A 14308-nucleotide genomic window follows, 5' to 3' on the forward strand; every position below is an offset into this window, starting at 1 on the left:
ACTATATTATTTAATAATTCCATGCTAAAATATGGTTCTTTCTTCATCTTCAGAGACTTTAGGTGATTTGTGGAATGTTGAGACTTCTTTACTAACCACATAGTTTTTAACATACTTCACAACAAACACTGCTGTGTACTAACTATGGTATCTTCCACTATTACCTGACTTCAACTCCTAAGGAAAGAAAGCCTCTGTGTGCACTCCACTGAACTTCCTCCTGCCGCCCTGCCAGCGGAATGCCTGTACTCCCACCAGGGCTGGGGTGCTGGCTGTGGACACCTGGAGAGGGTTTATTCCTTCTGAAGATAACAGCAAAGACATCTCTGCAAACACCTTTTCTTTAGAGTTGTTGGAATGGAGAGATTTAAAAGGGAGAGGCAGTGTCGTATTAATCATGTTTCTACAACAAGACCTAACGCCACGGCAGCCACATCATTTCTGGGGTCCCAGGAAGAACCAAGGGTTTTCAAGGCTCCCCACAGCAACGCTAAGCTATATAATCTCCTCAGTTTCTTTCTCCTCCTACTCCTCAAACATATATTATGCCCAGACCTATGCCATGTGCTCAGATATCCCAAAGGATATTTATTGCTTGTCATCTCTCTCTTCACAGAGGACTTACTCCAATCTAAAAGAGAGACAGAACACACACGAAAACTGAAAACACTGCTTAGTCTAATTCATCAAACAAATTACTATAGGGGTAGTTCTGGTCTTGAATTGCCACCTGAGATATGACATACACGTGTGCTGTGGGGAGGGGTGTATAGTTGTTTCTGTCCATGGTTCCTGGCTCGTAACTCCCATAACCCGTTAGTCTTTGGTTATAATGTTGTGGCACTTTTTGCCTCGGGAAACAGAACCTCTCTGCGGGCCACCTGCCACTCTCCCTTCACCTGCCATGGCAGGACTCCAATCTGACTGTGTGTCATAAGCCCCTCATTCCAGAGAGGGTCCCGCTCCATATCCTGGAGGCGGAAACGCTGCAGACAGAGGCCAAGAACAATCTCAAGAGACAGGCCCTTGTCAACCACATGTTGACACGGCTGTCCATGCGTCAATCACGCCTAGGCAATGAAGTTTCCATAAAAGGCCCAAGAAAGCAGAGTTCAGAGTTTCTCGCCGCTGAACACGTGGAGGCTACAGGAAGGCGCACAAGAACTCATCCAGGTGCCGGGAGGGTGGTGCACCCTGACTCTATTGGGACAGAAATGCCTGTGCGTGGGACCCTTGCAGACTTTGCCCCTGTGTATCTCTTCATCTGGCTGTTTATTTGTATCCTTTACAATATCCTCTGTAATAAACAGGTAAATGTAAGTGTTTCCCTGAGTTCTGTGAGCTGCTCTAATAAAGTCACAGAAGCCAAAGAGAGGTCATGGGAACCCTCCCTTGGAGGTGGTCGGTCAGGAGTTTCGGAGGCCTGGGCTTGCAACTGGTGGGAAGAAGGGAAGACTCTTGGGAACTGAGCCCTTAACCTGCAGAATCTGAGGCTGTCTCCAGGTAAAAAAAACGTCAGAATTGAATGAGAGGACTCCCAAGGTGTCTGCTGCTTGGTGTGCAGGGACTCTTCCCCCCAAACACACACTTGTTCCCAGAAGTCTTCTGTGATGACGATTGTTGAGGTTTGGGAAGAGGGTAGGAAAACATCTCTTTGAGGGTTTTTGTTCACACTCACATTGTGTCAATCAAGGCTTTTACTTCCAGATTTCTCTCTCTCGAGGTCTGGGGCCGCCACTAGAGAGGCATACATTCTGGACTCCGAATTCATCCTCACAATTCTTACATACTTCTGACTTTCTTCTCTTATGTTTGACAATGCCTTCAAATTTTCAGCACTTAGTTCTTAGCTCACTTTCGCTTTATTTCACAAGGAGGGTGAACGCAGTCACCACTTGTGCAGTAAAGGAACAAAGATTAGAAGTTTATAAAAATTTCGGAGGAGGATTTTGAGGTCAAGGAGCTATCTTGTTGGAAGCAGGGGAGTCACTCACAGACATCGATGGAAAAAAATGTCAGAAGCAAAAGGCCTGGGGTGTCACTTCAGGAAAGTAACCACTTCCCATCTGAAAACTGGTTAATCCCAATCCCTTACCACTTGGAGATACAGCACTGCTCTATGGGAAAAACTTAAAACATTAAAAAACTAGCCAACTGTGAAATAAACTCTTAATATTCTTTACAAAAAGCCGACTTAGGACAATTCAAATTCTTAGCAGCAGTAAATTTGCTGTAAGTTTAAGATATATCACTAATTTAGGAGCTATTACTGAAATAACAATGTTTGCTTTTTAACCTGAAAGTGAAACCCCACTAATGAGCATAATCATAAAACAGCTTTATAAAAGCAAACTCAAAGTTTAAAAAGCACATTTAAGCTAACTTTTTTTTTTTTTTTAGACGGAGTCTCACTCTGTTGCCCAGGCTGGAGTGCAGTGGCACCATCTCAGCTCACTGCAAGCTCCGCCTCCCGGGTTCACGCCATTCTCCTGTCTCAGCCTCTGGAGTAGCTGGGACTACAGGCGCCCGCCACCATGCCCAGCTAATTTTTTGTACTTTTACCAGAGATGGGGTTTCACCATGTTAGCCAGGATGGTCTTGATCTCCTGACCTCGTGATCTGCCCACCTCGGCCTCCCAAAGTGCTGGGATTACAGGCGTGAGCCACTGTGCCCGGTTAGGCTAAATTTTTATCCAAAATAAAGGCTTATTTTGAATAATTCAAAAGGAAAACAATTTATCAAGAAACGAAAGTATGTAACAGATAAATGCTAATTCTTACCTTTCCCCCTAACAGAAGAGCAAACGCATGAACATTTCCTAGAGTAGCATTAACACATACCTGTTTTAGGATGTATTGAAAAGAATCCTTGTGGATTTCCACTTGTAATTTTGTACATGAGCTTGTCATTAGAGCTCGAATCTGGATCGAATGCCTCGATCTGGACCACAGATACATCTTTAGGAGAATTTTCCATGATTTCTGGGTAATAAACAGGCTCTGATGTCTGTGGTGCATTGTCATTGACATCCTCAACCTCTATGTAGATCTCTATAAACGATGAAAGAGGCACGACACCCTGATCGGTTGCAAAGACTGTTAGCCAATAATGGGAGGTCGATTCACGGTCCAGTCGATCTGACGTCTCTATGACACCTAGAGAGAAAAAAGAAAAGCGTAAAGCAGCACGTCAACAACCAAAACTGCCAGCTTGAGAAAGTGTCAACAACTCTGGCTTACTGAGGGCTTTCTGTGCCTCTTACTAGGTGCATAACCTTGAGCAAGTTAACCAGCCTTTCTGTGACTCGGCTTCCTTTCTTCTAAAATGGAGATAATAATAGTATGTTCAACTAACATGCATATCATGATTAGAACACTTGGCACATAATATAGGCTATTAAAGTATTTGTTATTAGAATCAAGTGTCAGGCACTAAATGGAGCACTTTAAAAATATTATCTCATTGAAGTCTCAAAATAGGTGAGCACTAAGAGATCATCTAACGGCCCAACACTTCATTTTCCGATATGTGAAGTTTATAGTTGGCTGAGAGACGTGCTGACTTTCCTGGAGGCTACTCAGGAAGACAGGGACAACAGGAGAGCCATGGCCCAGATCTGAGACCGCACAGTCCAGCACCCCCGCTCCCCACACTGCATCCCTGTGGTGGCCACTGTCTAAGGAAAAAGGCAGCAGCAGCATCCTCCAGACAGCTCGGTCTGCACACACACCCCTTCTCACAGTGGCTAAGGAAAGAAAGTGCAACCTTCAAAGTCCACAATAAGGGGCTGCTCAGATCTCCTGAGTGTTGAGGTCCTTTTATTTCTTTCAATCGCCTCAAACAAATGGGAAGACAACCGGCATACTATAAAAATATAAACTCTCCAACTACACTATAAACTCCAAAAGGGCAGAGGCCACATCATTCTTAAATACCAGTATCCCCAGCACCTTGCACAAAGCACAATAATGTATTAAATACACAAATGAAATACCTAAGTATCTTTAACAAGGTTGGTACAGAAAAGTCCTCAACTGGGACCCAAACTAGGATACATTTCTTAGTAAGTCAACTAGCAAGAGATGAAATTACAGGATTACAAAGAAGAGGGTTAGAGTATCTATAATGTTTTGGTCCAGCCACTGAAACCAGTCAAAACTTAACTTCAAGCCAGGATTTACCTCCTCTGGGGATAAGAAGTAGAAATATCCATTTCTCTTTGGCAAGACCCACCTTTTTATTCAATGGTGCAATCTTGCCCTTTGTCTACCAAAAACATATCACTGCACTTTTTCTCATGGATTGATCACTCAGGACTAAAGATACTTTCAGTGTTCTTCTACACCATGGTACAGGCTGGACTCTGGAAATGCTGAAGCTCTAGAATCACTGAAGTTTCCCGTCAAACGCAAAATACTGTGAGAAAAATAACCAGTTACCAATTTTACCTATGCTCAGCAATGAAACATTTGGTTGAGAAAAATACACTGTTGCAATTTGTAATTCTGATCACACAAAATTAAATATTAACTTATTCGAGGTTAATATTAGAAAAACTCATTTTTTGAATGAATGATAATTATATCTAACACTCCCAAAAGGTCTTACAACTTAAAAATAGAAAACTTAGCTAAATAAAATGTGAAATTACCATAAAATGAATCTTTACTGCCATTCAGAAGCATTACAATGATTTGTTAGTGCTTCATTAATTCATACTGAATCTTCAGAAAGGGGGTGTAATACTGCTTCTAGAAACATGGAAGAAACCTCAGAACCAAATGGTATTTCTAGTTCTAGATCCTTGAGGAACCGCCACACTGTCTTCCACAATGGTTGAACTAGTTTACAGTCCCACCAACAGTGTGAAAGTGTTCCTATTTCTCCACATCCTCTCCAGCACCTATTGTTTCCTGACTTTTTAATTATTGCTATTCTAACTGGTGTGTGATGGTATCTCATTGTGGTTTTGATTTGCATTTCTCTGATGGCCAGTGATGATGAGCATTTTTTCATGTGTCTGTTGGCTGCATAAATGTCTTCTTTTGAGAAGTGTCTGTTCATATCCTTTGCCCACTTTTTGATGGGGTTGTTTTTTTCTTGTAAATTTGAGTTCTTTGTAGATTCTGATATTGGCCCTTTGTCAGATGAGTAGGTTGTGAGAATTTTCTCCCATTTTGTAGGTTGCCTGTTCACTCTGATGGTAGTTTCTTTCACTGTGCAGAAGCTCTTTAGTTTAATTAGATCCCATTTGTCAATTTTGGCTTTTGTTGCCATTGCTTTTGGTTTATTGTGGCACTGTTCACAATAGTGAAGACTTGGAACCAACCCAAATGTCCATCAATGATAGACTAGATTAAGAAAATGTGGCACCTACACACCATGGAATACTATGCAGCCATAAAAAAGGATAAGTTTATGTCCTTTGTAGAGACATGGATGAAGCTGGAAACCATCATTCTCAGCAAACTATCGCAAGGACAAAAAACCAAATACTGCATGTTCTCACTCATAGGTGGGAACTGAACAATGAGAACACTTGGACACAGGAAGGGGAACATCACACCCCGGGGCCTGTCGTGGGGTGGGGGGAGGGGGGAGGGATAGCATTAGGAGATATACCTAATGTAAATGACGAGTTAACAGGTGCAGCAGACCAACATGGCACATGTATACATATGTAACAAACCTGCACATTGTGCCCATGTACCCTAGAACTTATAGTAAAAAAAAAAATAATAAAATAAACCTCAGAACCAAATAAAAATGAGCTAACTGGTTCCTCCGTACAGCAGACAACTGAAGATCAACTCAAACATGCTTCCCTTGTTCTCTAACCTAAGCATAATCCACACACACTCAATTGGTCTGCTAAATTAGCAAAATTATATCTGTCTGTAGGCTCAAATAATAACCTTTCCCAGTTTCTCTGATTCATCACATCTATCCACAGATACAAAGACGTCAGGGGGTAACAGAATGTTCTCTCCGGGAGGATTACACATTAACAAAATGTACACAACTCCTCCTGTGTGCTGCCACTTCATTAAAATGCAATAAAATTCACTTGACAGGTGAAGTATTATTAGAAAATCTCAAGAAGACAGGTACGTCGTGCTTTTATCTACCTCTTTTGAGTTCTAATCTCCAACAATTCATGCTTCCATCCAGTTTTAAAATGTGCCCCTCTAAATGTGACACAGAGGCATTTAAAGACAGTGATAATTACAGAAACAATTTGCTCACTGTTTACTAAATGTCAGGCCCTGTGATAAGTGTCTTACATGCATTATCTTATATAATCTTTACATCCAACCTGCCTAGATATGTGATACTATTAACTCCATTTCACTAATGAAAAACTCAGATTGAGAGAAATGAGGAACTTTCCCAGGGCCACAGTGAATGGCAGAGCTGGAGTGTGGATACCACAAATCTTGTCTTCAGCGCCCAGCAATATCCTTGTCAGTCCCATGGCTGTTATGACAAGAGTAAACAAAACTTAATGTGGTAATCTGGGAAAGGTGAGTCAAACTTCCTATTTCATCCATCTGTTTTACATGTCAGTATTCAGCAGGAATGCATTAAATGTTCACTCATACACAAGAGCTTTCTCTAATCTCAAGGGAAAAAAGAAGTATGAAATGGAAGTATATCACCCTCACATCTGAGGTTTGCAATCACAGATAGAAACAGCCATGATTTTCCATCGTGCCCTATTTCTAGTTTGGGCCGTAAGCGTCCATACTGCACTGTGCAATTCTGAGATGGCTTCTGCTGGTCCCTGCCGACCCATCAGCTGCACAACCAGGGTGTGGGGGACAGCCATGTCCAGCAGGAGGGGATTGTCAGAGTCCCCGGTAATCTACGGATATTACTAAAGGTTAAGACCGAGGCAACAAAGTGGCTCTATTCAAATATGGTAGAAAACTAGGATTGTGTAATTCGCAATTAAAATAGTAAGTACGAATGAGTGAGATGCTGGATGTTCCTATTTCATGAATTCATGACTGTATACTTTTATAATGCCTATCATGATTGCTGAGATAAGCTTCTGCTTCGATGCGTTTTAATTATTACCTCTTTGTAAGATAAAAAGTTACTGAATACAACTTACGGAGAACTATAAATTTCAACTGCCAAAGGGAAAGGAGGGCACGCCGAAGAATCTCATCTTCTAACCAAAATCCTCAGATTCCTCATGTACACCAATCACGTCACTAGATGCTTTACGTGCATTAAATCATTGAAAGAACATGGAAGTTGCATGATTTTCATCCCAGCTTTACACATGAGGAAACAGAAGCTTAGATCCATGAAGAAACTTGCTTAAGCCCTGGAGTGATAAGGAAACAAGGCCAGGTCAGCAGCTAGCTGGTGGGATCCGGGGCCGAGCCGGACAGTCTGACTCCAGGCCTCAGGGCCTTCTCCACTGAGCGGTGGGCTGCTGCCACTATCAATCAACAGCAACACTATCGGACACCAAAGGTGCTGGGGACCTGGTGGGGCTATAACCATGAGGAAAAGCCACAAGGAGTTTCCCAGTGTGGAAAGAAGGGTCTTCCTCATGCATGCAGGACAACAGAGAGGAGAGGATCTGAGGACTCTGCTCAGAGTTTTGGGGTTCAGTACCTAGGCGCTATTCTAGTCACTGCAGAAAACCTTCGTACACGCACAAAGTAGGTGGAAGGAAGCCTTAAGCTTGCCAAGTTATTTTGTTTTCCACTTTTTAATCTGTCAACCCAGTTGCATGATACACTCCTCAAGAGCCCTGGGCAGAAACTTCCAAAGTGGACCTATCGCGCTAGCCCGAGATCTCTAGGTCAAAACCCTGAAGCTTCCCATCTTGAATCGGAGGCAGGACGAAGGTCCAGGACGGCTGAGTGAGAGTCTAGGTAATGTGCGAAGAAAGACCAGAGGTAGAGCTAGCCTTCACCATCTCAAAATCAAGCATTAGACTGGGAACGCCTTCAAAACCCTCCAGTGCAACTCCCTTGTTCTTAAAGAATGTTGAAATGATTTATCCAACTCCAAGAAGCTAAACAGGTGTCGTTCAGAATCCAGAGTGAAGGACTTCCTTAATCAGGGGTTCATCACGATCCAAACCATTCTTTAAGGGAGTCCTGGTTTCTGCAGGGAGCGACACACCAGCTGTCTCCAAGCCTGACCGAAGCTGCCCCTTTACTCGTTAAGTCATTAGGAGGTCTTGTTCCTACACTTTATCATCCTTTCACCAGTCCTTCCTAAAGCCACAACTGGCATTTACAGATTACAGACTGATTTCTTCTGTAACTTTAGCAGTTACCTCAATTCCATAGAGAGAAACAAATTTTCACATTTCCATCAGGAAGACTTTTAATTAGTGCCTTTAACACAGAGAAAAACAAAAATAAAACTAGAGACATCCAGCCATCACTGGATGTGAATCAAACCGTAGTCACTCTCAAACCTCTATCCCTGTCTATTTCTCTTAATCCATGAATGTATACTAATCAACTTTCAATAAGTACTTTTTTATATAGTGGGTTATAAACTCACCCTGGAGACAAAAGGAACCAACAAAAACTATAGTTTTTACAGGTGTCTTTCTATTGACACATATTCACTACCTCACCTTTTCGGGCACCTATGTATATCCACCCCGAAACTCTTCTCTGCGGTCTCCCTCCTGTCTTCGGCATCTCCTCCTCTCTGCGCTCCCCTCCTTCTACCTTTCTGAAGGCAAACACAGCATGCAGCCAGAAGGTGCGTGCGCCCAGGCTGTGAGGAGGGAGGGGGGCAGCCCAGGCCTTCTGCAGGATTCCCTTCAGCCAGATGCCGGGAGCAACAGAGCTGTGAGGGGGGTGACAGAGAAACTCCATCGCCACTCCTGTCAGGAGGTTGCCATGCACACGCAGTGAGAGCGGTCGTGATGCTGCTGTGTGATGCTATGACGTGAATTTGGAGCACAGAAGACAGGTTTAGACAGGCTTGTTACGTGTGCCACTCAGCAGTGCCATCAGAAATCATGCCTTTACCTGAATGAAGCATTACAGAAGGAATCAATGCCTAGCTTTCCAACCTCGAGAATACAATGAAGTTGTTAATAACCTGAAAAATCTAAAAGAAGCCGGAAATTTGGAGTTATTAAGTAAGAATATTGATCATTCCAAACATACTCTCCAGGATTTCAAAACCACCACCAGATGTCACTATGGAAACTCATTTTAAATATGCATCCAGTGGAGAACTAGACTGAAGGAGGAAAAATGTAATTTCTAAAAGAACTTGACCAATATAGTTGAAAATAGAGCTCACAGCAAGATTTCTTTATGGAAGGACTCATTAATGTCCACTTATGTAACTAAACGGATACTGATGTTGTCTTTCCACAGCCTGATTATTCAAAGCTTATAGCGTTGCTCCAATAAATGGTTCAAAAGTAAATCAAAGTTTCCAACACTAACTCCTACTCCCCACCACTGCTGGCTGCTGCTGTTAAGGAATAGTCCTTGATCAGGAAAGGCCAGCATTCCCTCCAGCTGACACAGGTGGAACAGGACTCTTGCAACACAGTAATTTTTTAAGGCAAAAATAAAGTTATAGCTATGATGTTTGCCAAAAATAATTTAACTGATTCAAATTCCCATGGCCACAGAATACCTTTCCTCCTAGAATTTTCCTATTTTCTTCAACAGGCCTTGGCCCCCAGTCAAGCCTTAATGCCAAGGCTTTCAACAAAGCCTTATTATTTCTGACTCTCAAAAATACTTATCATCAGCAACAACCCAGCAACATAAATCTGCAAACGCTACCCTCCTTTCTGATATGTCACATACTTAATTTTCTAAACTTTTCATACAACTGCTTAAGGCAGCAATTGTATTAAAAGCTGCTTTGTTCAATCACAAGAAAAACTTAAATGTGAGATATAATTTTAATGATATTTTCCCTACAGGCAACAACAGACTAGAAACTCTTTTCTCCAATTCAATATCCTCAGCGTAAACAGGGTAACTCTTTTGAAAATAAGCATTTTCCCAAATATGAAAACAATACTCCCTGAAAAAGAAGAGACATACCATCAACACACTAAAAGCCAATATCTCTGTTGCTGCAATTAATCCATAGACAGTTATTCAATTTTTCCTGCTAATTATGCAAAGACTAAACAGCTCAGAATTGTCATATTAAATGTTAATCACTAAAAGACATCAAGTCTTCCTTAAAATTAAATTTTAAAAGCAGATTGTAAGCTTTCTATTAGAATGCAAACTTTTTAAGGACAAAGAATTGTTATGTGTTTGGTTCAAGGCTGGGTCAATAGTGAGTGCTTAATAAGCAGGTGTTAAAAAAAGGATATCCATTACAGACAAGCAAAGGATGAAAAAAAAGGATATCCATTACAGACAAGCAAAGGATGAGAAAAAAGGATATCCATTACAGACAAGCAAAGGATAAGAAACAGTCACAGGCAAGAGGAGCCCAGAGAGAAGTAACTAAATGTCATGTGGGAGCCTGGACCACAGAAGGCACCTTAAGTAAGAACTCAGAAAATGTGCATGTATTATGGACTTTAGTTAGTAACAATGTACCAATACTGATTCTTTAATTGTAACATCTTACATACTCATGTAAGATGTCAACAACAGGAGAAGGTGGGGCAGGGAGCAGGGAGTTATGTGAGCACTCTACTTTCTGCTCCATTTTTCTGCAAATGTTTTATTTTTGAAAAAAGTTGTCTATGAGAGCTCATAATATTTAGATTTTTCCTTCCTTCAGTTAAAAACTGTTTTGAACTTACCGGTTTTTAATCTCATTTTCATTAAATACTAAATTTAGACTGATGTTAATATTTCCACATCTTGATGATACCTTGAGAGAGCCTAATGTGTGTATAAGAAACTTTACATGTTAAAGGCTAAAGATTTAAATAACAATCTAATTCAAAATATAATTTACTGTAAATTAAGAAAAAATTATTACTTGTTTTGCCTATTATATACAAAGAAAAGCTGTAAAACGAGTTTAATAGAAAAAGCAAAATTTCTGCAATTTAGCCTTTCTTTAAAATAACTGGGCTGGGCACAGTGGCTCATGCCTGTAATCCCAGCACTTTGGGAGGCCGAGGCCGGCAGATCACCTGAGGTCAGGAGTTAAAGACCAGCCTGCTGGCCGGGCACGGTGGCTCACGCTTGTAATCCCAGCACTTTGGGAGGCCGAGGCGGGCGGATCACGAGGTCAGGAGACCAAGACCACAGTGAAACCCCGTCTCTACTAAAAATACAAAAAAAAAATTAGCCGGGCGTGATGGCGGGCGCCTGTAGTCCCAGCTACTCGGAGGCTGAGGCAGGAGAATGGCGTGAACCCGGGAGGCGGAGCTTGCAGTGAGCCGAGAGTGTGCCACTGCACTCCAGCCTGGGTGACAGAGCGAGACTCCGTCTCAAAAAAAAAAAAAAAAAAAAAGACCAGCCTGCCCAACATGTTGAAACCCCATCTCTACTGAAAACACAAAAAATGAGCTGGGCATGGTGGCAGGTGCCTGTAATGAGCTGGGCGCCTGTAAGGAGCCTGTAATGAGCTGGGCGTGGTGGCAGGCGCCTGTAATCCCAGCTACTTGGGAGGCTGAGGCAGGAGAATCACCTGAACCTGGGAGGTGGAGGCTGCAGGGAGCCGAGATTGTGTCATTGCACTCCAGCCTGGGCAACAAAAGCAAAACTCTGTCTCAAAAAAAAAAAAATAAATAAAAATAAAAATAACGATACCAGTTTGACATGCAGTATTATTTCATAAATCAAAACCTTTGAATTCTTTTAGAAACAATACAGTAGATCGTGTGTGTGTGTGTGTGTGTGTGTGTGTGTGTGTGTAAATATACATTTAATGTTCTTGCTTCTGCCATCAGTTGGCAAAGTTATGTTACTACTGTGGACTAAAACAGAACAAGAAATGAAAAAGGAGGAGTCTATTGGGCTGAAGGCATTTAAGATTCTAAAATGGCTATTCAGTCTACTTTCTCAGAGAATGACACAGGAAATGCTCTCAGAACTAAAATCAACATTTTTTACTTTCCTTTCACCTGAAGTTTATAAGATATTACTATTTACTTCGTTAGTGTTGCTAATCATAAAACATAAGGAATATGTAAAGACCAATGTTTAATGGTTTATTTTGCAGAAGAAGGAGAAAAACAAGTTCTAGTACTTTTAAAAATAGAATGTTCTATTATGTGTATACATATTAATAAATAAAATTTTAATTGCTAGAGACCACTTCTATAAATATTTTATGCTTTTGATAATTAAAAAAAGTCAAAAATAAGTAAAAGAAAATAAGTCAACCAAGAGGCATCCCTCATGCGCCAATCAAACTGCTAGGCAGTATCCTAGTGTACCGTACAGGTGCCTCTCCGCCCCCTTACAGATAAAAATACAGTAAATCATGTGTAGTACCTTTCTCTGCAGCTTAACTGACGCCATGTTACTGACCACCATGACCCAATCTTTCAAAACCAGTGATGTGCCATGAGTGCCATTTTGTGAGAAGCCATTTGTATTTTGAGCACTCAGTGGCCTGATGGTGACTGACCGGGATGGCAACATAACAGCATATAAGGACTCATGATATAGCAGAGAATAACTTCTTATACATCAGCTCATTTACTCCTTACAGCAACCCTAAGAAGTAGGTAACGTTATCATATCCTATTTCATAGAGAGGAAACAGACAGTACAAGCAATGTGCCGGAAGTCACACAGTCCATTAGCGGTGAACTGGGATTCAACCCTAAAAGTCAGGTTCCAGACAATCGTGCTAAATGTTTGGAGTCCCTGGCTGCCCTTCAATTGGAGGGAAGATTAAGGGGCAACTGAACACAACCTGCAAATTTCACCAGAGAAGTTGTGACTTGAATGCAATCCAGAAATGTAGCTGCCAGATGCCGTTTTCCCAACATTTGAAAATCTGAGCTAAAGCGAATTTCATTGTATCAGGAGGGAAAAGGAACGAATGGACTTAATATATGATGGTACATACACAGCTTTAAAAAAGAAGACATGCATATTAATTACACAGAAGAATGTCAGTGATACAGAAATTGAGTGAAAAACATAAATGCGTAAAAGTATATAAAATATGATGTTACTGCTGTTCAGAAAAATTTTTTAAACACACATACACAATTATCTGTGCAGAGAAAAAGGGTTTGAAATAAACAAGGTGATCAGCAGATATATCCATCCAGTGAGCAGAAACTTTTTTACACTGCAAATTTCTGTAACCATGGATTTAAAAATCTGTATTTAAAATGTATACAACAAAAGTCAAATAAAACAATACCTGCAGCCCAGTATCAGAAGGTTTTATGTACAGAACCTTCTTGTTTTATTTTTCTATGTCTTAGATGTACTTTCACTTTTAAGTATTTCTGTTTCATTTAAGTTGAGTAGATATGTGACAGTGGATATTCTGGCAGCTTTGATAACTAACACTGAAGTATTGATGTATGTAACTACTTACACAAAGTTTTAGGTCTAGGAAATTCTATAATCACATTGCCCAGAATCAGATCATAAGTTAATGATAAAAGGAAAAGCAAAAACGCAACTGTCACTGTTTGCATTATTTAGATTGCCTATTTAAATCATTTTAATTAAAACATATACCTATCAATTCTTTTAATTAAAATTGCTGCAATAACTTTAAAATTAGCTGAGGAAGCTTTCTGACTTGCAAACTTACTAAAACATATTACTAATTAAGTACATAATCAGATTTTAAGCATCATGTTTCAAGCCCAGGGATTTCTTTAGCTCTGCAAAGAATCATTCCCAGGGTAAGCTCTGCTAAACCATGTTGTCCCACTTTGTTGAGGAATGATTCCAAGTTCTGACTTCCCTGTCAGAATCATTGATATTGTCAATGACGGCTTTTGTGAATAAGCTCTCCTGTTAAAGAGGATCACCCTTGGGTATCAAAACTTATCATCTGGACACCTATTAATTGGATAAAACTACATCCACAAGACAGCCTTCGGAGGCATTAAGATACAGAGAATATATTTTACCTACCAATGGCAATGCTTCTAGAAGTTCGTTTTAAATTTTAGAAGATATGCAATTTCAGTGTTGATTACTCTTCTCCCCTTATACGGACTGGATGCAGACTTAGCAAAAGCTTTAATATGCCATATTGTTTAATCTTCACAATTAGCCCAGTGGTCTCTCCCCATTTTCCATATTCAGAAGCAGAAGCTTAAGGCTCAAAAGTCATTGGTCTAAAGTTATTTAATCAGTAATAAAGTAAGCAATGAATTAAGGGATTACCTTA

General features: G+C 40.7%; 1 protein-coding gene across 11 annotated transcripts in view; it reads right to left on the bottom strand.

Moving 5' to 3' along the window:
* Positions 1-14308, bottom strand: part of FAT1 (FAT atypical cadherin 1) — a 138949-nt gene that overhangs the window by 71676 nt on the left and 52965 nt on the right. For all 11 annotated transcript variants that reach the window (XR_009212982.1, XR_009212983.1, XM_032149067.2 and 8 more), the window contains exon 3: positions 2842-3156. Coding sequence is in view for 9 of the 11 variants with exons in the window: in XM_032149067.2 (XP_032004958.1) it covers positions 2842-3156 (315 nt within the window). In the remaining 2 variants the exon portion in view is untranslated. The remainder of the gene's footprint in view (positions 1-2841; positions 3157-14308) is intronic.

This window comes from Hylobates moloch, unplaced genomic scaffold (genome assembly GCF_009828535.3).
Source record: "Hylobates moloch isolate HMO894 unplaced genomic scaffold, HMol_V3 SCAFFOLD_3, whole genome shotgun sequence".
Taxonomy (NCBI): domain Eukaryota; kingdom Metazoa; phylum Chordata; class Mammalia; order Primates; family Hylobatidae; genus Hylobates; species Hylobates moloch.